At 41.8% G+C, this 27,565-nt stretch overlaps 1 protein-coding gene across 6 annotated transcripts in view; it reads right to left on the reverse strand.

The window, feature by feature from the left end:
* Positions 1–27,565, reverse strand: part of ROR1 (receptor tyrosine kinase like orphan receptor 1) — a 183,245-nt gene that overhangs the window by 42,929 nt on the left and 112,751 nt on the right. For all 6 annotated transcript variants that reach the window (XR_013931253.1, XR_013931254.1, XM_080407254.1 and 3 more), the window contains exons 2-4: positions 24,501–24,572; positions 11,753–12,040; positions 10,243–10,273 (exon numbers count right to left, since the gene is read on the reverse strand). Coding sequence is in view for 4 of the 6 variants with exons in the window: in XM_080407254.1 (XP_080263380.1) it covers positions 10,243–10,273; positions 11,753–12,040; positions 24,501–24,572 (391 nt within the window). In the remaining 2 variants the exon portion in view is untranslated. The remainder of the gene's footprint in view (positions 1–10,242; positions 10,274–11,752; positions 12,041–24,500; positions 24,573–27,565) is intronic.

Here is a 27,565-nt window from a genome sequence, read left to right on the forward strand (position 1 = left end):
CACTAATGAGGCAACAGCCAGACAAGAATCACAGACTCATTTAGGTTGGAAAAGACCTTTAAGATCATCAAGTCCAACCGTTAATGCAGCACTGTCAAGTCCACCACTAAACCAGGTCGTTAAAACACCACATCTACAAGTTTTTTAAACACCCCCATGGATGGTGATTCCACCCGTCCCTGGGCACCCTGTTCCAATGAATCAATGTATTCTGCAACACAAAATCTTATGTTGACTGTCATCCCACTGCAGGCTGGCGAGGAGGGAAATCAAGGAGGTTGGTTTCCAATCTTTTAGCTTTTTGTTGGGTTTTGTTGGGTTTTTTTCAGGTTTTCATTGTGTTTTTTTAAAAACTGCTGACATAGACCAGCAAACCCCCAAAACAGAATAGAAAGCTCCAAAAGCCTGGGAATGGGAGGGAGGAGGCTCTGGCACTTGGGCTGCATTGTAAAATACACCCCTCCACCCCAAAACAACAGTACCCATCTCTATTTTAGCAACTCTTAGATGAAGAGCCCTTGCAGAAGGTGCTATGTTGTAAATACATGCAAATAAAACAGACTCTGCCAGAAACTTTAAGACACTGTGTTGTCTGAGCATAACACAAATCAGGTCTAATTCCATGTGAATCAGAGTCATTCTAAAACAATTTTTAATTTACCCTCTTTGAGGGCAAGACATAAATTCAGGGCAAGTCCTTTCCAAAATAGGCTCTGTTTAACCAGTACAGTAACCTGACACAGTCCAGGAAGGGTAAAATTAATTGTTACTGTAATATTGTCAGATCTTGCCTCACAGCCTTCAGGCTCAAAGAAACCTTCTAAGCCATTTAAATTGCCTTTATGATTAGAGCTAAGTAAGAAACTTTTATCATTAAAATTGTCTTGAGAGAAAACATCATCTTCTGAAAAGTGGAATGTTTCACAAAAACACAGTGGTTTGGCCAAAACTGCTGCTGTGATCTTTTAGCAGCTCCAGAAGGATTTTTTGGGTTGGCTTCAAAATAGCTGCTATCAGGAATGACCACAAGAAATATGGGAAAACCAGGTTATTCCTCTGCTCTAAAGCAGAGCCTGCATCTTCCTCCTCTCAAGTGAGTATATGTTGCACTAGGGGCTATGCAACATTTATTTTCTGAGAAAAATGCCTAATGCTCTCAGGTTTGTTTCAACATGGAATAAAACCAGATATTGAAGGCTCAATATTTTTAATCAAATGCAATACTTTTTTTCCAACCTGTCTTAGTTGCAGCCTTAATATGGGGCTTAGCAGCATGGGTCCTCTGTCCTGGGGTGGATTGAACTACTACCCAGACAATTTCTGCCAGGGAGTTCTGTGGGAAAAAGGCCTCTGTGTGACATTAAGGATATACAACATTAATAGGAACAATACTTGGCAGATCTATTTGGTTTAACTCATAAGACTCAATATATTATTAGTCAGATACAGACTGCCAACTGTATTTAATGATCTTTTTCTTTTTTTGCAACAGTTAAAGAATATCTCTGTAAACACGACACCCTGAAGGCTGCAAGAGATGATCAGCCTAAGTAATGCAACTTTTCAGCCTATCTTTTTTTTTTTTTAATCCTTTCTGTTTCCAAACAGAAAATATACACATAGTGTGTAACTCAGGGTCAAATTATATAATTACAGGATTTCTTTAAGTGTTTACAGAAACACTGACAACTGACTTAACCAATTAGAGAAAGGAAAATCTACTCTCTTATCCACACTTTATGTATCAGCACCCCAGGTTCCTACGCTGGATTTGAAATGTTTCTAGATCCACAGTGTTAAAAAACAACAATAAGGTATCTGAGCATAGTTTATAACGACAGCTGAAATTCACCTTTCAGTGTTATCTTCAGCATTTATCAAATATGGCCAAACAAGGCAACAGGACTAATGCAGCAAGGCTAAATTAACATGCTAAAAAGCAGCTAAATATAAAAAGGTACAAGACCTGATCCTGCATTTCCAAAATGCTGAAAGCTGAGCACTTCCTAAGCAAGTAAAAGCCATTTCATATTTTCATCTTCACTTCGATGTGGGTTGTAATACACAATTAACACTGCCTGCCTCCTTCTGACCTCTACAGGCACATCAAAATGCACCATATGTACTTTTCCTTTTCTGTTTGGATGTGCAGTGGGAATTAGCACAAGAAACTGTGTTACTGCTTCTTCAGGAAGGCGACGAAACAGGGTTGAGAACTGATTTTGCAAAGAAATGAAATAGCAGTGCTTGTGTTCCTGTCCTTAGGTACCACAGGGCATTTGCTGAAGTGAGCTGGGTGTAGCAGGATGCTGCACTAAGCTGCCTGTGTAGACTTGTGCTTGAGAAAGATGTGGTGAGCAGGTAATGGTGCCGCTCATGGACGGACAAGTTGGCTTCAGGATGAGGGCAACAAAATGCTGGAATCAAGGCTTCAACTCTCCCAGTCTCCTCGTGTCCTGCTACAAATCCTGTATGCAACGTCTGGGGTTACTGACTATGCAACTGGCTCATATCAAAGCTTCATAGAAATAAAAGTCCAAATACTCTTCAAATACTGACTGTAGCATTCCACAAACGCCATTGCTATACCAAACATTTATTTGCATATGCAGTTGCTATGGGTGATCATGTACAGAACGAAAACAAATCCAGTTCTTAACAGCACATTGTCTGTTCCCTTGTATTACAAAAATGCATTAGGGAACTCTAGCTCCCCATGTCCATGTTATAACGTCCTTTACATCCTTATCTCTCCCCACTTAAAAAATATTGACATCAGTGCAATTAATTTGTTTTCAGATAATACAACTATGTCTCCATATTGTGTCATACTTTTCTTTTGTGCTGCATGAAGACAGAAGGGCTTTCCGTTTGCACTACAGGTAGATAAGAGTGGAACACTTCGGCTAAAATTTGTAAAAATACTTATCAGATACCTTTCCAAAAGTGAAAAGCACTTTCTAAGGACAATCCTTCTCCAAACTACAGGCCATTTTCCTTTCTGTAGACTTCCCATAGCATAACAAAATACAATTTAACTCACTTCATTAGTAAGAGCTGGGATAAGAGCTCTGTGGCAAAGAACTCTGATCTCTGCAGCACTGCTCACATGCAAACCAGTGGACAATGCATGGCCCCAGACGATAAGAACAACCACCCAGTAGCACAGGTTTTGGCCTGAGCCTCCAGAGACAGAGTTCAGTTCTCGATTTTGTTACGGGCTACACACGCAATAGCTGGGCAAATCACCCCAGGGTGTCACACCCAGACAAGGTGACCAGTGTGACTTCAGCTGCATCTGAAGTAGCACAAACAGCTGCAGTCAAGGCAACTGTACCACACCTTTAATCTTACTCTGGCTGTTTCCCATATGTGGTCTGGGAGATAAGAGGAAGGCAAGAGGCAAAGGATCCTGGAATTCTCAGATAATGTGTATATTTAGCTACGTAAGTGCCTTGAGGTAGATAAAATGCACTAGAATACTGCCTGTAGCCCATTTGTTTTAATACAAGACACAAACATGGCTTCCTAAACTCTGTGCTAGATTTACCCAGAGGTTTTAATTTATTTTTGCTTGCTTAGGGAAGTCCAAGAGCATGCCCCCTCCTCAACCATACACCCCAGTGCCTCAGCACTCACCTTACTGTCCACAATGCTACAGGAATGCCACAAAGAAAATTACAGCAGAATAATCAGTACAAGGGAAAGGTGAGACAGTGGCATAACAGAGAAGTGTGTACCAGATCAAAGATGCAGTGAAGAGGACAAGGTCCAGCTCTCCCTGGAAACATTTCAGTTCCACGACTGGCATGCTCACAGCAGATAATCTGACTCTCAGACCCTGGCAAAACTAAGGGAGTATTATTTTCACTCAAATGAAGTAATGCAACAGAACGTAACATGGTTTCTGTCAGCATCAGCCACTCCGACTTCATCTTCATACCACGTGATTTTTTTGCACAAATATATTTATATTGGCCTCCACATAGAATATCCCACTTCAAGATTGCGCCTCAGATCCTACATGCCATACGTACAAGCTGCTGCACCAACACACGGTGGGGCTATAAAAGATCCCACACCAAAACTCGTGGGACTTGCATTCAGTCCTCATTCAAAATTTCCACCATCACCAAGCAACAAGGAGGTAGCTTCTGTCACAGCCACAAAACATGTCACAGGACTGGAAATCAATACACCTCCTCCACCAAGATCCTGGGGGTCAAGGCTGATGCCCAGCCTGGGTGCCAGAGCCCTGGGTGCTGGCAGTGGGCAGCAGCAGGCAGGTTGGTCTCAGGATGCTGCTGAAGTGGCTCTCCAGTGAATCTACTCTTGCCTCTTCATTGGATTTTTTTCTTGTATAAAATATAGCTTCTGTGGCCAAAGGGGTAAAGTCTCTATGTTACTCTTTGAAATCTACAGTCAAATACATGGCTGGCCAAGCCTCACCTGGATGCTGGCCAGTGGTTATGCGTTTTCTTGTTGAAAGAACCACGGTGACATCCAGCCACACAGAGCCACTGTACAAAAGATCTGTTTTACTAAAAAAGCCCAGATATGTTTAACTAATAAAAAAAAAAAAAAAAAAAAAAAAAAAAAAGAGAGAGAGAGAACTCTCTTAATCACTGAAAAAGAGGATGGGAGAATCCTGTGGGGTTTGTGGTTTCACAAGCCTTGCGAGCTATTTCTGGGAATCACAAACCCCATTTGATTTTATGAAGCAAATGCCCCTTAAAATTACAGCCCTCTCCTCTTTTCCTCCTCTCCTCATTCCCAGTGGTTAAATAAAGAACGAAACAATACCATATTTAGTTATATATGTAGAAAAGGCTCCATTAAGAATAAAAGGACTGTTGAAGAGCAATAGTGACACAAGGACTGTATACACCCAGGAGATGCCAGTCTGCAGTATACACATCCACTCTGATTTACATTCACGCTGTTGTCTCTCTGCCACACAGTAACCCCTGCACATCCAAGAGCGGTAATATTGATGAACTAGTCATTTTTCTCCTTTAAAACCTAAAAGTGTCTTGCAAACTTACAGAATGCTTCCAAGAGGTGCCATGCTGTTCTTCCAATGTGTTCCCAGTAATAAAATCATAAGTCTGTGTTACTGAGTGAACTATTTCACCTGCAGGTTAAGCCTTTTTGAAACATGCTCAAAACACAATAAATTGTGTGTGGTTTTCTGACACAGAATAGTCAGAGCATTATCCTGAACTCTTCCCACTGAACTACACTCCAGCAGGGTTTGTCTTGCTCATCTTTAGACCAGACCATGTAAACCAGTTATTTTCTTTCCCACTATAGCTCTTTTGACAGTTTCTCGAACAGTATGCAAGTGTGCTCTGCCTCCTCTCATTTCAGTGACTTGTGCCTAGCATTTCTCCTGGAGTGGGTGAAGTTCAGGGCAAGGACAGGGTCATCGCTCCAGGCAGTAGAAACGATACAGAATGAGGGGAAAAAAGAACAATAATAATGGAAAAGACTGGGCATGCAACCATTTTCTAGGCCAAAGTATCTCTATTGTCATATTAAATTCTCTCATCTCCAGGAATCTGCTGTGCTCTCACCTCAGCCCTTTCTGATTTTCATCTCTGTAGCAACCAGAGAGACCTGAGGTTAAGATACACACTTCTATGTCCTTAAAGGTGCAAACTTTGCTATGGATGATGGATAAAAAGTGAATTTCAAAGTGATGTGAAGCATAGGAACTTCAAAAACAATGTTAGAGTTATGGTCTTTCAGGAAATTTTTAGAAGTGATGGCTAAAGCTGTGCATATATACGTGTGTACAATATTATATATATACACACAGAAATATGCGATGCACAAGTGTACACTGATACACGAGTTAACAAGCAAAACGCTCCCTTTGATCTTCCTCAAATTATTCAATCAATTCAATTTGAGTTTGCATTCATAAATTCCGTGGAAAAAAGAAGGGGCTAAATTAGCTGATGGTGGCCTTTTCCACCAAGAGTCAGCACAACCTGACTTACCCGCCTGAAGAGGCCCCCTGCCCCGACTCTGCCTGTTGTGGAGGTGCCCTTGACACCATCCACTTTACAGAAACTATTCCAGCAGTCTGAGAGCCGGAGCCATGACTGCCCTGCTCCTGGGCACGCGTCCGGCTGCAGGACAGAGACATTCGCACTCTCCCCACAGCTCACCAAACTGCTTGTAACTGGCACTGTATCTGTAGCAACTTCTGGCAAAACAAAAGATAAAATAATGATTTATTTATCAAGCAGGGGAGTGGGTTTGTTTTTTGTTGTTGTTTGTTTTGGTTTTTTTTTTTTTAACAAAAGAAGCTTCTTCAAGCTATGTCAGAGATGCAGAGCAGTGGAGCACATTAATGGCATGAACACCACACCTCACAGATAAGGGCTTTAAAGCTGACCTTTGCCAAACACAAGAGAGTTAAAAGAAGAAATTCAGGTCAGCCAGCGTTTTACACTGCAGTAATACCTTGGGTTCTTGCTTTCCTTATGCACTGCAGTGGCATGTTTCTGCTGGATTTTCTTTTATTTGTTTCAGATTGATTTGTAAATGAGACTTCTGGCTCTAGCTACCTGTAACAGTGCTTAAGGAAAGCAAAAAGAATAAGGATATAACACACACGTGAATTATTACGTTATCTAGCATCGCCTGTCTTCTTTTACAGAAGTCACACATTTAACCTTTTTATTTTTAAGCTACACTTGGCTCATCTATTTTTCTGCCATCACATCAGCACAGAACTCTGCACCTATAAATTATGCGAAAAAAAGTGCTGAGCATATGGATTTTTTTAAAAACATGATCCTCAAATTAAATCCTTAAATGAACAGAACCTTCCACTCATGGTAGACTGATAAAGACAACATGGGAGAAGCACACCCGCTGAACAGGGCTGCTACTCACCATCAATTTTGTTCATTGCCTTATCATAGGAGAAGAAACTCATGCTGATAAGGCACAAACACTTTCCAAGTATGAGTTTTCATTTCCACAACATCCTTCCAAGTGCTTTCCATATTTAGCCTTCATTTAATCACTGTAAAATAATATAATATGTCTGTAAGATGATGTACGGTGGGTGTCCATTTGCTCAGAGCTACACCAGCAGTCAGCTTGCGCAGCAAGGGAAGAGGGCCATAGGTTCCCATGAATGTATTTTGGGGAACCAAAACCAGCCGAACCCATGGACCCACAGCCAGTTTAGCCAAAGCACCATGACCAGTGCCCTAGCTTTGGAAAAAATGGCAGGCAAATATTTCATGACCCAGCTTCCAGGAGTGTTCCTGAAGAAATTGTTTCCCCATAGGACTCCCATGAGTCTTAAATGATGGAGAGGGAGGCTGACCATGTATCACCCTGGAACTTGAAAATCCAGGCTGGCATAGATGGGGTTGGTTTTCACAGATAAAAGCAGGTATTTCTCATGACTATACTCATTGCTCATCTAATAGCAAGGAGGAGTCCTAAAATGGCATCAAGACTATGAAACAATGTAATAGTCTGAGGGCTGATGCATTCAAAGGGTCTCACAGGGAGCAGGTTCCAACTTCTATTCATATTTGAAGAAATTTTCAATCAAAACACCAGAAAAAATATTTTTTCATCCCTGGAACAACTTACATGAATTTGGTTTTCAGACAAGATAATTTTGCAGAGCTGTACAAAATGCTGTTCCCCTGTGCTGAAGAGTACTGCGGCCTTTAGCCAGCAGTCCTTCAAATGCTTTTTTGTGACACTTACCTATGTGATGTGGGCTCACTCTCACTTCCACCAAATTTTCATTAATTTCATAGCTATGAATTTGTTTGCCAACTTGTATGGGGAGAAGGCTATGCGTGAATAGGCTATACAGCACACAAGATATTGTTTGCATGGAAAGAACAGCAAACAGCAAGGAACAGATTTCGAGGCAATTTCCCTCCTGCATTCCAGAACATGCAATTTCTTTTTGCAATTCCACTTCACTCAGCTGGACCTAACCCACTGCTGCTATCCGTAAGGCTCTTGCACTCACACCACTGGCAGCAGATATGAGCAAGGTTCAAGATGACGTACACTGACCTTTTTTTTACCTCTTATTTAGTATGAGTTCCAAGTTTATAACTTCTTTGTCATAAGCTCCTTCCTGATTCTCTTATTCCATAGATTAAACTTGGTTACCTCCTACAGGAACGTAGAGATTTTTCATTCGGTAAAACAGAGATCCTTCTGCAACATTTGTTTCTCTCCAATGTTTAGTACAATGTGACTGACCTCTTACTAGATAGAGCCCACAACCCCCCATGGTAATGAAGTGTGATTAAATGTATTTTTTGGCTACAAAATTATAGGGCACAATTATAAAATCAACTATTAAATAGGACTATTAAAGTGGGCGTCTCACTTTTTTTCACCTTTTCACACTCTTTGTGTTTGTACACATGTATACCAGTGGGCAGCAAATGCTGGGGAAAAAAAATTAAAAAATTGAATTGAGTCAACTTTAAAGCCAATTGAACGTTTTATATGGTGCATACAGAGAACAGTGATTGTTTGTTCCCTGGATATATGGCCTTTACATGCAGAATAAGACACGGCCATGTGAAGCTGGAAGAAGGGTGCTTAGCTCAGGTGGAATGTAATACTCCTAGTCTCCAAACTAGCACTCATGACACTAGTTTGTTTTTTCCTCATGGTCTGGGTGATGCTGTGCAGACATCGCTTTAGAGCTCAGCCCAGCACTCACTGAATTAGAGGGACCATTTGCTGTTACTTCTCCATAACTTGGTAAGGCTTCTCACTAGTTAAGTCGTGGTCTTTTTTTTTTCGCATGGGGGCAAAAAAAACCCCAAACCCTGCCAGAAAGGAAAATGGGAAAAGGTTCCCAAATCTGTTTTGTTTTTAAAAAGTGAGGCAAACCTGAGTGGCCTAGACAGTGAAATTCCAGCACAGCTCTCTGCTTTCTGTGCTCCCACTGCTCTCCTGTGGGTTTCTGGCCACCAACGATGTGTTGCTCAACCTTACACATTTCAGAAACCCCAAACTAGGTGGAAGTAGGCACAAAATACATATCTTCTCAACTCATTAATTAATTCTCCAAACTACTAAAGAGCACCACAGCCCCCCCCACTTCCCACAGCATCATGAAGCTTTCCTCCTTGGAACACCACAATCACAAAACATAGCCTGAGTGTGAGCAAAGCGCACCCCTTCCAAAACAAACTCAGCAACTTCCTATCAGGTACCTTCAAAAGGGAAGACAAAAACACATTTTATGATGTTCCATTAGAGGGCATCCTAGCATGTCCTTTTGTGGTGAGATGCTCTTAAGATATATCTTCTGCAATACTTTGTGAAGGATCTTCTATAAGGACAATCAGGAACAGTCACATCCCCAAGCTTTTGCATCCCTTGTAAGTGTAATAGATGTGTTTTATGTTTTAATTGGTACTGTATTTCTCTTCTAATGGCGCGGCTTCCTTCACCAGGAGAGGCGGGTTTTCAGTGTTGTTCCAGGCACATAAGACATAAGCTGGACGCACTATCACAAAATTAATTTCAAACTTCAGAAGAGTTGCAAATCACACGTGAAAACAGTAAGGGACTACATAAGGTGAGCAAGTTTGATCACGTGTCTTGGAACTAGAGGGGATGATAAACCTATGTTCTCAAAAGCTACTGAAGACAGAACCTCCACTGCCAAAATACAACAATGTGGCAACTGCTCAGACCCAGCCGCAGGAACCAAACCTGAGCTCCGGGATACAGGGAACTGTTGTAAAAACAGCCACTACTCCCACCCACATACTTGATCTTTAAAATCTCAGTTTTAAGACAATATACTAACACAAATACAGACAGATACAGATACAGTTTATGACCATCGGTCCTCTTAAAACCAGTAAGAAGCCCCTAGATAGTAAAATCTACTTATAGTGACAAATATTTTCTGGATTGGGCTGTGACATGTATGAAGAACAGTTTGAAGGACACTGAAATCTGTTCAAAGACTGAAGGCACCAGAGGATCTGAAGGTAATAATATTGGAAATTAAGAAGTCTAGGGTAAGAAATAGAAGTTGACATGATAACATGAAAATATATCTACGAGACAGATATTTCAGTTATAATAAATTACCATAGTATCTGACTCAAAGTGGAATGTAAAAGTGCTCCTGTCACACAAAATGAAAAATGAACTTCTGACTGCTGAAACGCAAGATTAATGAATCGACATAACAGACATGAAACAACTTACGATGATCCTGGACTTGCTGTTGGCGGCGGACCTGGAAAATTGACAGAAGAAAAACAGTGTGATGAGTTATGGTGAGGTAGCAAGCAGGAAGCTTTTGAAAATGTTTTAAAAGATAAAAGTAATACTCTGTCATGTTGGATGTCGTTTATGTAGCTTAACAGATAAGTCACAGTTTCTAAGTACCAAAGACAAGACTGTACCCCACAGCAGTGATTGCAAAATGCCGTAGACAAGGACAATAAGCAGGTGAGGCACTCATCCTGCATTTCAGCTGTGTCTCAGGCCATCACATAAAGGTTAAAGCAAACCGCAGGCTTGCCCAAAAGCATGTTGTAACTGTAACTGGGAGAAAACATCATCGTTTCTCCCATCAATCTTCATTATTTATCAGGGAATTCATCCTAGACCTGATTCAGATGCATTGGTCAAATTCACTCTGACCTCAGTGGGCTTTGGCTGAGAGGGTCTCATTGTTACTGCCCTGGGTGCTTGTATATTGACAGCTGCTGGAAGTGCTGAGCAGGCCAGAGTGCACGTTCACTGGCACAGTGCAGACTGAAGAGTTGGCTGCAGCAGATTTCAGGGAGGTTCATACTAATGAGTATTTGCTCTAGAAACCAAATTGTGAGACTGAATATTGCTCCAGCCAGAACAAAGAAAAATACTGACCATTTTCTACAGGAGCATCTAAACAAGTATCATTTTTCAAATAAAAATCTCCTACATTTCAGATACTGAAAAGAATACAGAAGCTGAAAAGAAAACTGCCTTATGAGAACATCTAATGATTAATTTCTTATTAGAATTTTGAAAATGTGGGAGGTTTATGAAAAAAGACTATGAAACTCATCTCATACATCATTCATTGTGTGTTTGTCCAGTTCCTAAGAGGATTAACTAGGACTCTGCAAGTATCTTCATCTCAGTGAATTATTTCCCTCTGAATGTGGAGGTGGAGAAGACACACAAAACCTGCTTCTTGTTTGGAATCTTCCCAGTTGCAAGATCAGCTTTGAAGGCAATTATCTCAATATAAACCTGCAAGAAAAAGTGCTTATTTCACCTGACAGGTGTATATGTATCTCTCATTAACATGCCTCCAATCTATACTGCAAGCTGAAATTTCTCACTTGTTAGAGAAAAAGGAGGTCACTCAGGCACCAGGCACCTGAGAATAAAACCTTTTTTGTCTTCTGGTCTGAATCCACTCAGGTAGCATATTCATGAACATTGCTGTTTATAGTGACCTCTGTGCTTCGGTCCTGCTTCCAGTAGGCTTTTATACAGTAAAAGCCACGATTACAGCTGTCAACACAGGCACCGCAGTGGAGCAAAAAGCAAACAGGCAGAGAGGATAAACGGCCATCCCAGAGATGCTCCCAGAAACAGGCTGAATCAGATTGGATAATACTACTACATCAGTGCGTTCATTTTTGGTGGATAAACACCCCTTTCTCCAGAGTTGTTTTTCTAAGTAACAGTCTGAACACCTTAAAAGGAGAAAACTTACCAAATTTTACAAACAGCACACCAGTTGTAGAAACAGTCTTTCTGCCGTTAGTTGCAACACACTGGAAGTAGCCAGTATCTGTAGTGTCAAGGTTCCTTATGCGCAGTCGAGACCCATAGCTTGTGGCACGGAAGGAGATCCTCCGGGGTTCTTGGACAACTGGCGCATCATTTTTCAGCCAACGGACTGTCGGCGGAGGATTGCCAGAGACTTTACAGTGCAGCTCTGCAGTCTGGCCAAGGGTGGTAGTTATGTTATTCATAGGTTCATCAAGCGTCAAGAAGTAGTCTGTTATGTAAAAAGAAAAAAGGGTGAATAAAAATCTCCAGCTCAGGAAATGTTATTTTAAAGAAACCTCATGCTTGTCTCCGAAAGGGAAAAAAAGGAAGTGGCCATCAAATTTAGTAGAAAACAATAATACTTGTTAATTGATGTTTCAGGACAGTAGGTCCCACATAGTTTTTGCATGGTAATAAAAGGAACAAATTTTGGAATTTCCATGTACTACAGTAATGCTGTATTTCTTGAAAACTTCTCTCCCTTCATATACCCATGGATTTTCTCTACTTTCTCAACATCATCCTATTTGGCTTCATTCAACACAGGAAAAGGAGGTAGCACTGCTTCTCTTTTTTTCTTTTATTTCTCCTTTTTGCTAACCAATACACATGAAAAACATGTATCAGAAATCTGGCTGCTCATTTTGATGCCTTTGCCTATGCAGACCTCCCTCTGCTCATGTTAAGACCCACAAAATATAGGAATATACAAAATTAATCACTCAGAAGTGAAGATCTCAGAGCCATTTCTATTTGATTCACACAGCAATGCAGACAGTATGTTGTCAATGATTTTGTAAGCGCTAACTGCATAGATGAAGAATAAGGATCATATCTGGGAGATGAAGACTTTTTTTCTCACTTGGTATTTTCCTTGCTAGAGTACCAAAATTTATATTAAATCTGAAATAGGTCTCATGATAGGTGCAAGCAGAAGATCGAAGATTGAGAGTTCTTTCCTTAAGACAGAGAATGTTAAATTGAAATTTAGCAAAATTAATCTCGTCTAATCCATTCATGAGCATTGTCTTCTTCTGTCAAGTGCTATTTCATTCTGCATCATTCAGGAACAGGACCATTTCTAGTTAACTGTATTCAACATTTAGTTAAATCCTTTAAAGGCAGAGACCGAGATGGATTGAGGATGGGGAATGGAATATGCAGGCTTTCATCTCCAAGTCACAGGTTCAAATCTAAGTGTCATTAGGGGCCAAAACCCATTATCATCTGCTGGCTGTCTCAGCAGGGTGGCCAAAGCATGAGAAATCCAGAGACTGTGCCCTGCTCTGGCACTCTCAGAGCTAACCCAGCACGTCAAGAAAAGCCTATCAGTAAGTAAGCTTGTGCTGTGCTGCTTATGCTCCACCATTTTCAGGTACATCTACTGTTAACTCCAGCAATAAGCCTGCCTAAAAGTATGAAAAAAAATTCTAGCATGTATAGAAACAGCTTAGCCAACTAACTTACTTAACTAACCTGCTTCCCTAATTATTTATTTTATTATTAAATAATAATAAATTATTATTTATTGAAGACTTGTGTCTTTACTAGCTACTCCCTTAATTATATTTTGTGTACATCATTATCTCTTTCCTTTGTATTTAATCTGTTTAGCACCTAAGCTCTTACCCTGTGTTTGCATAGCACTTTATACAAGGCATCCCCGTTTTCATTTGATCCTGAGAAGCCATCAGGATAAACATTTAACACAAAGGTACTACCCACACATATTTTTTTTTCACCAGACTAGCCTTTCAACATGCAGGTATGAAACTGTGCAAAATACAACTGTTACCTAAGCTCCTACGGATCTAATTAGCTAGGAAATCTGTGTATGGGGTAAAAAGGGCAGAGATGCCAGCCCTTGGTGAAGCCAGACAACAGGGTCCGACGTCTCTCGTCAGGGGTGTCAGACTGGCCTTTAGGCTCTCCAGAACCATTTCTGCGTGCTTCACTGCAAGACTAGAAATGTTCCTGACTTGCTATCTTAATAACCTCACTGGGAAGCATAATCTAAGTCAGCGCACGTATTCTTGGGTTCTCTCCACAATCTGGGTTTAATAAAATCACAGTAATAGCATGAAACTGGATAACCACATTTAATTATCCAACGTAACGTTTCTATACCGCAGTCATTTATATAATTCCTGATAACATTTCAAAGACTAGTTCAGATATCTACAGTATAACAGTCAAAAACCAGAATGGCCTCAGTCCTGTGATGGTCTTGCTGACAAACACCACAGTAAATATAATATTTTAAAGGTCCTATGGTATACAGGAGAGGCAAATAAAGGAGTAAGGATGTAACATAGCTTTCCAAAGGCTGGAGAAGGATTTTAAAATATCAGTAGCGACAGTAAGTCAGTGAAAAAATATGGCTGTAATGCAAAAGCTACGGTGCAACTGCTCTATAGGCACAAACAGAAACAGCCTCTCAGCTTCAGGAGTTTCTGACTCCTCTAAGTGTTCTCCACCCTCCTCCACAAACTACTACAGAAACCCTAAACAAAACGCATCTGCTAAATTCGGTTTAGCTTTGTCCTCAAATCCATAAATTTTGCATCCAAATCATAAATCAGATCAAGCAGATCACCTGAGATGAGATTTAAACAGGGCAGGTTTCAAGCATTTGGAAGCTTCATGAGAAGACATTCCTCACAGATAAAGCAGTTCTGTAACTGAAAACGAGTGGAATATCTAACAGTGCTTCCAAAAAACCCTGAGCTGTTACCGAGGCATACAAAATTATGAGCGTTCCTTCCCTGGCACGTACAAAAGCCACCCATTGCTGCCCTGCCTGACATGGAGGGGCAGAGGAGAAGCCCAATTTTATTTTTAATACCTGTGTCTGACTCTCACCTACCAAAGCCCGTCAAATCTTCAAAGCTACCACCACCATCCTCTGCCCTTAATAACAACTATACAAAGAACATATAAACCAGTTCCTGCCTACAGCCAGGTTTTTGCCCAGGTCATCCCCCATGAACCACTCCCTAGGGCCACCAGCATTAACATCTCTTCTCTCTGGGACAAAAGGCCAAGAAAAACGGTGGTAAATCCTCCTTTTGTGCTTTCAGCAGGAGGCGAACAGGGATGATGAAACAGGATGGACTCGCTGCTTGCACACATGATGAAGACACTATCGCATGGCCATGGTCTTAGAGCATGCCACGTTCTACCAGATTTAATTTGACAGTCTCCGCGCCATCAAGGAGGTCCCCAGATGCCCAGAGTTGACTCCCTTCAACCGAAAGAATAATTTCTTAGAAACACGATGTTTCTTCTGTACAAAGTAATTACTGCGCTTCTGAGAATTAACTGGTCTAGTGGCACTGGCCATCGGAAAGTCTGAGTTTCAATCCTGGCTCTGAGTAGTCCTGGGTGAATCACTTCAGTTGTGATTTTTAGAAGAGCCAAAGGGAAGCAGACACCCAAAGCCAATCAAAGCTCACATGGGATTTGTGCAACTAAGTCCTTTTAAAAACAGCCTTAAACCTTTTGGCTCAATCTCTCCAGCTGTAAAGTGAGGATAATAATCCCTCTTACATCATGGGGAGGCTGTTATGTACATTAATGAGATAATGCTCATAAAGCACTTTGAAGGTGAAAAGTGCTATGCTGGGATAAGCACTGTTATTATATTTTAAGTTAAATATCAGGGTTTCAAGAACATAACAAAAGCTGGTCCATGTTTTAGAGTAGCACTCTATAAAAACATTTTGGAAACATTTTAATTTACAGAAGTATGGGAGAATAGCCTGAAAAGGTTCTAAATAAAATTTAGCCCACCTATAATTTAATAATAGTCAAACTGATTTTTTTTTAATTTGTAAAAACAATTTACTGCTGGGTCTAGACCCTGAATGCCAAGTTTCAGCCCACAGAGATATTTTTTTTTTTAATGGCTGAGTTATAAACCCTTGAAAAACGCTGACAGCCCCTTTACTATAGCAGCACTAGCGGGTGCCCTATAATGAACTTTTAAATGACTTGAGATAATATCTGGAAAGCCAAGCCTGAAATATATTTCTGGTTTTGAGCCGTTGCCAATGCAAACACAACACATCATAAGTCATCTTCATGATTCTAAGCGCATGAATTGGAGACACTGCATATAAAATCCAAATATTAGGTATCCTTCATGGCCAAACTTTTTGCTGGTTTGATGTTACAGAATAGCAGCAGCTGTGCAAGGACAAAACGTAGTGCGTTTGCGCATCTCAAAAGAAGAAAAGTGTGTGTATTTCCACAGCTCCGTCTTGACATTGTTAAATAGGAGCCTGCCCAGTCATAATAAATCCTGAAGTATTCTACTACTTTTAAGTGGAACCCAGGTGGCTTTCAAAATAAAAGCTCGTCCTCTCTGGCCAAGGAATGTTAATCTCCTCTGTGACCACATGGTTACTCTATCTTAAATTACCAAAGACAAATCTTAAAGTAGTAACACCCTCTTTCCTTGGAGGAGGATTTTGCTGGCCACAGTGAGACCTTTTTTCCCCAAGCACTGTGCACTATATGTTTCTGATTTCACTAGGTGTTTAAAGCACGATGGGGATGCAGAATTAGACCCTAAAATGTTCATTTTATGAGAAGAATTGTTGTTTCATTTATCCTTTTCTTTACGCCCTTCTGATCTTTCAGAATATTCAAAGAAAAGTTGAAATTAAAGTCTCCATTCAAGCCATCGCAACCCTGAAAACAGCTTCAATCCAGGTGCAACAGAGAGGCTGGGGTACCAAGTGACTTCCCATTATAGACATGTAAGAACACACTTCCCTGGACAGGAACATCTCCAGACCCTTTCTCAAGCAAACCTACAGCTGTGGGGACACTGTTTCCAGCTGCTGGACTGGAGAATAAGTTTAAGTCTGGATTTGAAAACTTAAATCTGCATTGCAGCACGTAAAGCAACCACCTGACCTGGTTGGAGTAAGGCAGTCGGGACACCAGCCTTACAGACTGCTTATTGCATTTATCTTTCTGCACCACAAGTTTAGCAGCTCACCAGTTCTTTGTCATAGCATACTCTGGCGAGAAGAAATGTAACTAGTGTCTCAGTCAGTGATTGCAAGACAGATGCATTTAGTGATTGGGAACTTAAGGAGCTGATAACCTTTGTTGAAGGGGAAAGAGCCTGTCAGGCACATCAGAGGGTCTGACACAGTCTGTCCGATTTAATATACTAGTCTGGAAAGAAGCATTTTCATTCATTCAGACTGTTGCATTATTTACATTAGCGCAGTCTGATGCTACACTTAGACATGTCCCCCGTACTCACATGTATCGGCACCACCACTGAGCACTGACAATTCTCTACGTGGAAATGTTCTCTTTGGAGCAAGTCAACAACGCGGAGCCCACCCAGCCTGAAGATGCTGGAGGGGCTTGCTGGTTGTTCCATATGTTCAATCGACTTGAGTTTTAAGCTGAAGAAGGAATGAGCAGGATTTCTGACTGAAGTGTAGCCATAGACAGAGCACATACTTCTCAGTTGGAAAAAGGATTAACCACCGATTGCTTGATCTGCCCGTAACTCACAAAGGGAGACAACTCCTGGCAAGTCCGATCTGAGGGTCTGACCAACAGGCCCTTGTTATTAAAAGGGGCAAAAGGAAGGCTCTTGGCTGGAATTTCACTTACTTTAAATGAATAAAAGTAGAGGAATGACAGTGGGAAGAAAGGAATACCGCACTCAACCCATAATTCAGCAACCCGTACAAAGAATATTAAAGAAGTCCAGACAATCATGCGGAAATATTCAATGTTAACTGTCTTGGGACAAAAGGAAAAATATTCTACTGCCTTTGCTTGCCCAGCTTATTTTCAAATGAGTTTCTTCAGCGATGTGTATGTGCAAGACTCAATACACCCTGCAGCTGTGTGTTGGGCTTTCTCTCCACAGACACTATCTAGGGGGTTTAGTGCCACCTGAGGATAATTTACTGAACTGAAACAGGCTGACCACTGCCTGAGGCTTTATGGCTTTTCAGATATCCATGTGTGACATTCAGTGTATTTGGGATTCTCAGAATTAATTGCTACTTTCTGATAATTAGTAGCTTAGAGATTGCCCTGGGCCATAGCAGGGGCGGGAAGGTTTGCAGAGGGAAACCAGAGCACAGATGCCTGCAGACTTGCAAAAAATTATCTGGGGCTGAGCACCTGAATCCCACTGCTTTTGGATAGGAACTGCAAAAACTCTCTGCCCTGCGCACCGATGTTAATTCATAATATGCATTTGAGAGTTTGTATCTGTCTTTCCTTTTATGAGTCAACATTCATGTTTAAGGACAGATGTCTTGGTGATAGCTTTGACGCTACGATCTGGCAACAGGAAACGAAGCTTTTCTTTACTCAGGCTCCAGTTTTATAGCACAAGTAGGAAGCTTCTAAACTTTATCACAAAAAAAGTGATTTGGAATAGGTAAACAAATGTCCACATCCAGCTATAAACCCAACTACTGAAAACCATCAAGGGATTTTGTTGTCACTTTAAAAGCTGCTCTGCAGTAAAGAGCCACGTAGAAAAACTCAAGCTATTAAAGGAAGGGTGTATAGAAAGGTATGTGCCTTAAGATTAATGTGGTAAAGTCGAAGAAAAGCTGTTATTTTTGACATTTTGACATAGCATCACTTTAGGATCTGGTTCTTATTAGCCCTTTCTGTGCCTTTTAACAGTCTATTTTTTTAAAAAAACCAAAAATGTCAGGAAATTTGGAACAGAAACTTACAATAAAACACGTCTCTTCACTCTCTGATCTATCAATCTTTCAAATAAACAAAGATAGCTGGATGAGCCAGGAAAAGGTTATTATATATAGTTACCTTATGTATAACGGTCAGATATTCACTGCACACACTGAGGTTATATAAAAATCCAATGTAAGTGAAGCATTTTGTGAAAGATTTTTGCCACGAATGCCCAGCGTTACTCAGGGTGGTTTCTTTTTCAGGTTGTGTTCTGCAACCTTCAAATTTCACACCCTGTATTATTTATAAATGAGACATTCAAGAAACACAAATTCTCAAATAAAAACGTACACTCCGTCAGTGGAAAAGCAAACAAAAGGAGCTAATGTACTGTGGCTAAAAAAATTTTCAAACAAAGTAGAAGTAATTTACTGCCTCGCTACTAACGGGACCCCACAAATAGAATCAGAATCTTGAGCTCCATAAGGGGAGCTTGATTTACCGAATATCCCCCAGATAATAAAGGAAAATAAAAAGGTAAATTGTGCATGAATGTGAAAGCTGTAATTCTTCCCCTTTCACCATGTGTATCAAATTCACATCCAGTGATCTCAAAAGAGAATCTGGAAATCTCTAAAGAACTGAGGCCAAAGTCAGGAGGCCTTGATCCACCTGGTTTTCGCCACGTTTGGTTTTGTTTATGTTTTTTAAGATGTAGTTTGCCCAAAAGTCAAATTCTCCCTGGGACATCAGAAAGATTTTCCCTGTAAGAACTCATAGCCAGGTCATTCCCCTGCCTGGAAAGACTTGTCAAGGTACTAGCTTTAGCCTGGATTTCTCAGTAAGGACAGCAAGGTTTGCTTCTCCCCTCAGGAAGCCCCCAGACCCAAAGGGTCGATCAGCAGCATGGCTGTACCCACTGGGATGTCCTGCAGCCCCTTCCGCGCTCTGTGGCCTCCTGCGCAGTAGCTGCTGTCCAGCCCACCCCACCAGAGGACGTTCTGCCTGCATAAGGATCTCCAAGTCAGTGACACGCAGCCCCACACACAGGGCATGGGAGCACACACTGCAGCTCTCCCGTTCCCTGGTTTGGCCTTCTACAGTTATTTTCTGCTCTGGATCCCCAGACCATCCCAGGGGAGGGATGCTTGCTATAGGTGATCCTTGTATTGATATGTCTTCGAATACTTTAGGATAAATCCCAGATTAACCTTAAACCACAGCGTGATTTGGGGTGCCATTTTCTAAATCCTGACACTTGCTGCCGAGCTCTCCAGGGAATGTTTGCTTTCCATATAATACCTGGAGCACCATGAGACTGCTAAGTGCTGCTGCAGCAGTGACTGCAAGGTCCATGCCACACAGCGAGGCTGTGAGCAGAGGGAAGCTCAAAGCCTGGGCTTGGGATCGTGGATGTCTGGAAATGAAAATGGTTCCCAAGCCCTCAATCACTAGCATTTTAAACTTGTTTGCCAAAGCAGATAGGCCATGAAAGGGAAAATAGGTAGTATCTGCAAAAACCCACACAAATAGTTTTCTTTGGAAACTGAAGGACCAAGTGAAAAGCTCCTGGGAGGATGAGGTACCAACAACAAGAGAACACGCTGCACCCCAGCATCAGCGTCCTCAGCTCTCGATCAATCACAGCCAGGACACATCCTTGTGCATGGTTAGGGAGCCGCCATGGCGAAATGAGCTCCTGAGGAGGCTGCATGTGGGAATGGGGGGACTGGGAGAACCTGACCAGGGGAAGCTACAGCAACAGCATCCTTTTCTTACCAGTCCTGTAGAGTGAATGTCCACCAAAGCTGAATCCTACCCACAGTTTAAAGAAAATAATATTTTGAAGCTGACTCTTTCTTGGCAAAGACTCCAATATTATCTTTGCCTAAGGATGAAGAGTTCCCAAACAATTCCCCTACTGTACAGATGTAAATAGGCTCTCATTCAAATTCAGGCCTATTTCTTTGTAAATAAACTGACATCTGACAGAGGGAAAAGCCTAACCTTCCAATTGTTTTTGTGGAAGAGAAGCAGCTGAATGAAGGGCTCTTCACCTTTCAAAATAAGGATCAGGGAAAAGAAGAGCTCACGGTAAATTGGAAGCTTTCTCAAAGAGCTGGAGCAGGAGCTTGTCCCGTGGTGTAAGGGGAGAGAGGGGAGGCAATGCACATCCAAGGAGAAATGAGAAACCAGAGTGCCTTACACAACAAGAAGAGAGACAGACTAAATAATGCTCAAGACTGCCTGCCTTGTTCCCTCCTCTGCTGGCACACCCCCAAAAAAGAGTTGCATCAAAGAACAGAGTATGGACCCTGAAAGCTGGCACCAGGGCAGAGTGTCCACGTGAACTCCACTTACTTTCCATTCCATCTGGTCTTTTTGTTTTGCCTCAGATATTACCTATTGCCACAGCTGATGTCAAACCATTTCCAGATAAGGAAATTCCCTTAAGGCACCAAGAACAAATGGCCATGCCATGGCGAGTGTCAGGAGCAGTTAGAAAGTCCAGTGCAGCAGGGCTACACAGGAGCACACGTGGAGGCAGACTTCTGCAAGCCTCATGAAGTGATGAGCTACGTCGTCATCTCCCACCCGCCCGGCAGCTGCAGGCTCCCACAGCCCGAGGGGTATCTCGGCTAGCGACCTGGGGATGAAAGGCTTCGCATCCTGCCACTGACCGCCTGAGATGGGCCTTTTCCTACCACCAGAGCCCTCTTTTCTCCCCTTTTTTCCTTATTTCTCCTGATGTAATTAAATATTTATTGAATCAAGTTTTCATTTCTCTTTTTCCCTTTTGGCATTCCCTCTGCATGCCATGATTTATCAGCTGGAAAAGAGAGAGAAATGCTCATAGCTGAATTTCCCCTATTTTAAAAGTGATTATTTTTTTTATTTTTTAAGCACAGTTTGTTTGTTTTTTTAAGGTTTTGGTGAGAAACCACCTCCTCCCTCCCATCAATCGTTGCTTTCAACAGCTCTTCACGGGTGGCTGCGTCTCTTTTAAATTCATTTCCTGTTAAAAAGAATAAACAGGCAACTGTTTAATGCTGTCGATTTAGCTTATTTAATAGAAACTGAAACCTGAATAGGGCTCAGTTGTAAGATAATCATTGCAGAACTCACTGAGCTAGGGAAAGCACCATATTAAGTAATTATTTCAAAATGCAGAATGTTGCTTAGCAAGACTGTGAGCTGTTCCTCCTTCCCAAACACAGAAGATATATTGGAGTAGATGCTCATTTCCAAAAGGCAGCAGGTAGAGTTAGAGCCACTTAAAGCAGGCAGCCATTTAATTGGGAAATTTGGCTGGAAACCACTTTCATGTGGTGAACTTAATAGGCTTTAAAATGAGTTTTACTGGGATGCCTGCATGACCTCATGGCTAACTGCAGCAAAGACAAGTGGATGTTGATTTCTTGAGATACTTGTTTGGAAAAGAAATGTAAACTAAGTGCACACCTAATTTTCTCCTCTGAGGTTTGAACTCACCAAGTCAGCATGCACTGCAGTATATTTGGCTCTACACAAGTGAGAATTTCAAAGACCTTTAGCAGAACCAGCAGCTCCCACATTAAAGCCCCTGCTTCTCTCTTAGACAAGACGAAACGTGCGCACCTTACTTTGCTTGTAGGCACACTGGGAGAATCCGCCCCTCTGACTAAGCTTTTTGGGCAGCAAATGCATTTTAATCACATATGTAAATCTGTGTTTAGGTGTGTAAGCTTACAGCAGTCTAAATGCTAATCAGCTCAAGCAAAGGGGCCGGTAATCCCCCAGGAATGCAGGGTTCAGCCCAACGAGTGGTAATTGCCACATTCCAGCTGGATTAGAAGCATGTAACTTCATTTTACCTGTTTCTAACAATATAGCTCAGGAACAGGTGCCATGGAAGTAATGCAGAAAATGGTTTAATTACCAGTGTAGAGGCCAGGCTCAGCGTTGGCGCAGAAAGTGTAAGCCTTGCTTTGAGCAGTAAGATGACTCAATGTCCAGGACAGTGGCAGCCCCCCCCCCAAGTTTTACCTCTGCTGCCTCTGGAGCTGCTGCTTTCCAACAGACATTGGCAACCAGAGTGGGACATCTGAACCCTGGTTGACAGAGCCCAGCACAAAGACATGGAGAGTATTTTGAAGAAAGCAGATGCCAAAGGAGGCCCGCACTCCATGCTACCATCAGGCACTTTTCTCTGTTTCCTAGCTACGTTAGCCAAACTAAAATTTTGGAGAGTGCCTACCTGGAGCACATGACACTGGAAAAAAGGAGCATTTGAACTACCAGCTGAGAGAAAACAATCAAAGTATGGGTTAAAAGTCACTCTGGTCATAAGAAATAAGTCTACATGAAACTTCCCATTAGGAATAACAATAAAGTAGCTACTGGGGGGCTATTTTTCATCACAGACCAGATCAAGGTAATGTAATTTTACAGTAAATTTTAATATCTCTTCTCTGCCTTCCTTTCTACCTAGGTTTTGGTTGGAAGCACACAGCTTTCCCTGCAGAATCTAGCAATCTATGGGCACCTTACCAGTTGAACCCTAGGGCTCACAGTGGAGAAAAAAGAATATCTCTGACGATCATTTGCAACAAATACTTCCACCACTTCAACGAAGTGTGACCCTGTCTTCTCCTTTGATCACGGGGTGGGTTCCTGTAGGTTAGTAAAGGCTGCCTGCCAGTGATATCGTCAGAGGCCTGAATTAAGACTGATTGCCTCTCTGTCATTTTCTAACTTTTGAGTGTTTGGCTTTGTGGCCTTACTTGCTTTTTCTAGCCACTTATTTATTTCTTTCTTTTTGAAAAACCACAGAAAGCTGTCAAACAAGTAAAGAAACATGCAGGCATCCTGCTTGGGGGAACCACCACCCTCACGTGTCTACAGCTTCAGGATGTTCCCTGGACCTGCAGTCCTACCATGGGCACCTGGATGCATCACTGCAGTGAGACAAGACATCCATTCTATCAACACCTTCTTTCAGCAATATGCTGTGAATTGGGAATTCTCTGCTTAATGACTACATGCTTTTCTCCCTTTCCCACCAGCCAGCACAGGCCCTTTGACTTTTGTCTTCTCCAATGTGTCCTGCATCGCCAGAAAGTCCTGCTCCTTCCCTGGTGGGAAGGCAGATGTGGAAGAGTCAATCTTGTCTTAAAGTACTCAGAACCATATATTCTCTTCACACTTTAGCACCAAAAATACTTATGCATAAACAGAAAACATTATGAACACATGTTCATAAAAAACATTAACAAAATACAGACAAAAACACTGAGAAAAAACATCTGTAGCAGAACTCCACTATGGGAAATTTCAGTCTAAATAGTTAATGGTAGGCAAAGTTATAAGTAAATGAAAAGAGTGGTCGACAAATTGCAGTTAGTGTAGCTAACAGCATCCTCCACTGCACATGTTATGTTAGAAGCATTTCAAAGACCCGATTAACTCAAGGAGCTGCAGGCCGCTGCCTTGCAAAAAGGACTTGAGGAATCTAAGCAATTTGGTTTAAATAATTGGTGGTGCATAATTTACAAAATGAAGGGGAATGGTAAATACAACCCTTATTTTACAATAGATATTCTTTGGAAAGCTCCAAATCATACATAATTACCACCTGCAAATCTATCCTCCCCCCCTTAATTTAAAGCCTCAAAATTTCATAATAAAACACACTGAGGCAAACTGCCTGCCTGATGCTTGTTAACTTTGAGTACAAATCCTACCGTCCACCAGACAAAATGTCAAGCAGTTCACAAACCAACAGAACTCACATCTTGAAATATTTTTACCATGTGGAACATTTTACTGGTACAAGAATCAAACACAGCATTCTCCAGAAATCACAGAACAACACATAATTAACTGTCAAACGATCACAAGAGAAACGAGGTTTATCTTAAATGCCCCCTCACCGCTTTGCCTGCTGGTTTGGCCAAGTCAAGAATTGAGATTTTAAAGTCTGATTTCACATCTTTCTATTTTTTCTGTCCTCTTACCTTTATCTAATTCACTTGAGATGTTCCATGATGATGTAGGCATAAAATCAGCAACAACTGATGAATTTGCTCCTAGAAAGGAAAAATAGAAAAGAAAAGAAAAAAAAAAAGATGCTGTTAATATATCAATTCTGTATAATCAGGAGAGTGAGAGACATTTATAAAGTCGCTGTCACAGTAATAAAATTACTTGAAGAACAGCAGCTATTAAAAGGCACTCGATGCTCTGTGTTGGCAGGCTCAGACATATGGGCAGCAGAACCAGCAAAGTGGAAAAAGGCACAGGGCCAGCGCTGGGGTTTGTTTTGCAATGCTGTCACTGTGAAGCCTTGCGTTAACTAAGCAACCCATCTTTGAGATGTATTTGGCCCACCTTAAAATCTCTCCACAAGTTTTATAGAGGTAGAATGACTCTGCAGTGTTACAGCTAAGAAAAACACAAACACTATGAGGTTGCTGACCATGTTATCTATTAACATTTACAAGCTATTTTAATCCTGCAGGCCCATGTGCACAAGAAGAGACATAGTTTATGCACTGAAGTTAATAGGGCTACTTGTATGAAAAATTGTCCTACAACTCATGTAAGCATGGGCCGGAAAGACTGATCTGAACATCAGTAGCATTTTCTCATTGCTATGACATTTCTTCCTTTTTCTTGAAGAAGTTGAATGGTGATTTTAGTTTTCACTTCTATTTTTACCTTTTTTTTTAAACACACAAACAGTAAATTGTATGGAAGATGGTGTTAGGGGAACTGCCAGAATACTTCCAGCTTCAGCTATAGGTCATGGTAAAACACCTCCCTGTATCTGAACATCGATGATTTCATCACACACCCACATGAGGACACCCATATGGTGTGTAACTGCTGCCATAGCGCTTGCCACATCCCACCAGGCTGTGGTGGCCAGGCACAGTGATGAGGTGTCTGCCGAGCTCCCCGAGGGTCTTCACAAAGCCATGTTCAGCAGCGTAAACCCACCATCACATGGTGTGGGTGGAATTACTGTTCCCCTGGAACAGCTGACCCACATGAGCCTTGTGATGCTCTTCAGGCACCTGGAAAGCACTGCTGCTCTCCTAGTCAGCCCCCAGGGATACTACACATATATACGAGCTTTAGTGAGTGACGGTGGGAAGAATGTGTGCGCACACATTACATGCATGGAAATGTAGCGCAGCTCCCAGTTCCCTGCATCTACCCAGCCCCAGGAAACCTGACCCTGAGGAGGAAGAGCGCGATGCTGGACAGGAGTGCTAGGGCACAGAATGTGGGAGGGGAGAGTGAATCTGAAATAAAACCAAGCAGTGCTCGATGTGTCAGCTCCCGACCTGAGTGGGATGCTCACTACATATTAACACCCTGTGGCCTGATTCTGCACCCTGGCTGGGCCCCCAGTGCTAGGTCATCTCACTTGGTCCCATAGAGTCCCAGTGAGGGCAGAGTCAGGACGCTGAGCGTCGGCTGGATCCCGGATGAGTCTGAAGTATACTGTTTTTATTGTGACACCATCCCTTTAACTTGTTCCCACACAGCTTTTAACTACAAAGCAGTTTCACTCATAAAACTGTGGCAGTGCAAGGATATGCAAAAATGTTCTGTGTTTATTTGACCGGTTGGCAACTATTCTATTTCTATTTCATTAAAAAATCACGAGAAAATTGTAAACACAAAGTCATACAAATGCATGAAGCAGTTCAGATACAGCCACTACGCTTTTTATAAATACCGCCTTTCTTAAAAGCCCACCTGGTAGCACTGCTTATTTAAGACTCTGTCAAGTATTTCCAATGTAAACACGGAATTTGAAGGCATTATAACTCACCTACAAACACGGCCCCCAGCCTGCACAGATGCACAGGGCAGAGACCCACTGACAGAGACAAATCCTGAGCCCATGTAAAATGGCAGCGCTCTGATGTCAGCAGTTGACACCTGTTTACCCAAGCTGAGATTTTGGCCCACTGGGTCCATTAGGGATCACATGGATGAAAGACCTCCTCCTTCGTTTAAGGAAAAAAAACCTGATCCAGTGCTAATATCATCTTCATGCTGATCACGAGCATCCGGGCTAAAGGACACTGAGGTCAATGGATTTGCTCTGAGGCTAAAGCTGAGGTGTAGGGTAGGTGACAAATAACCAGTGCGCCAAATGCTGTCCAGGACCTGGTTGGTGTTAAGCTGGTAGTGGAGGTTGGGATGCCCAATCTCCTACGCCTCCCCTGCATCCTTGCCTATCAATCCCTCCTACCCCAAAAACAGGGCAGCTCCTGTAGGCCCGTGATAAAACCCTCTGAGACAGGGATCTAAGGTGCCACTGCCTCTCACACCTCCTGGGTAGACCAAACAGGTTCATCTCTCATGTCCACAGGGCACAAACAATGGGTTATGTCATTCACACTGCTCACTCATTCCAGTTTTGCACTCAACATTGTGTTTTCTGTATGCGATATTACTTTTGTTCACCTGGAAATATTCCAGCATTAAGAACCCACAAATGAACCATATTCTGCAAACAGCTAACACACATTAAGCAAAATGAAAGAAAAAAGTACTAAAAATACTATGACCAAATACAATATTTTGCTATTGAAAACCCCAGAGTGCTCATATGAATGTTTCCTTAAACAGGCTTTGAAAACATGGCCGTGAATCTCACAGAGCAGACATCCATCATCTGATCTACAGAAGAAACCACATTAGAAGACCAAACTTTACTATTTGTGAGACAGTTATCCTGGTAACCGGCAATTTTCTGATATTCCTGAATTAAAGCTCAGATTTAAGAGCAAAGCATCACTGTGCCCTTAGTAAATATTTTATTTGACTGAAAGGACCATGCACAGCAGCTACACAGCATGGGAACATAACACCGAATCGGTTAATGCAGAATACAAAAGCATCCCAGAAAAGGCAGCCGTGAGACACGCATGAATTTAATTTCTAACTGTGATGACTTCGCTGTGCATGAAAATGAGAGCAGTGATACCTCTCCTTGGAAAAACTATGTTATAACCTGCAGGCCAAATACAAGGTGCGCTCTGTCAGAAGGTGAGCTTCC

Source organism: Falco punctatus (assembly GCF_963210335.1).
Source record: "Falco punctatus genome assembly, chromosome: 11".
Lineage (NCBI taxonomy): Eukaryota > Metazoa > Chordata > Aves > Falconiformes > Falconidae > Falco > Falco punctatus.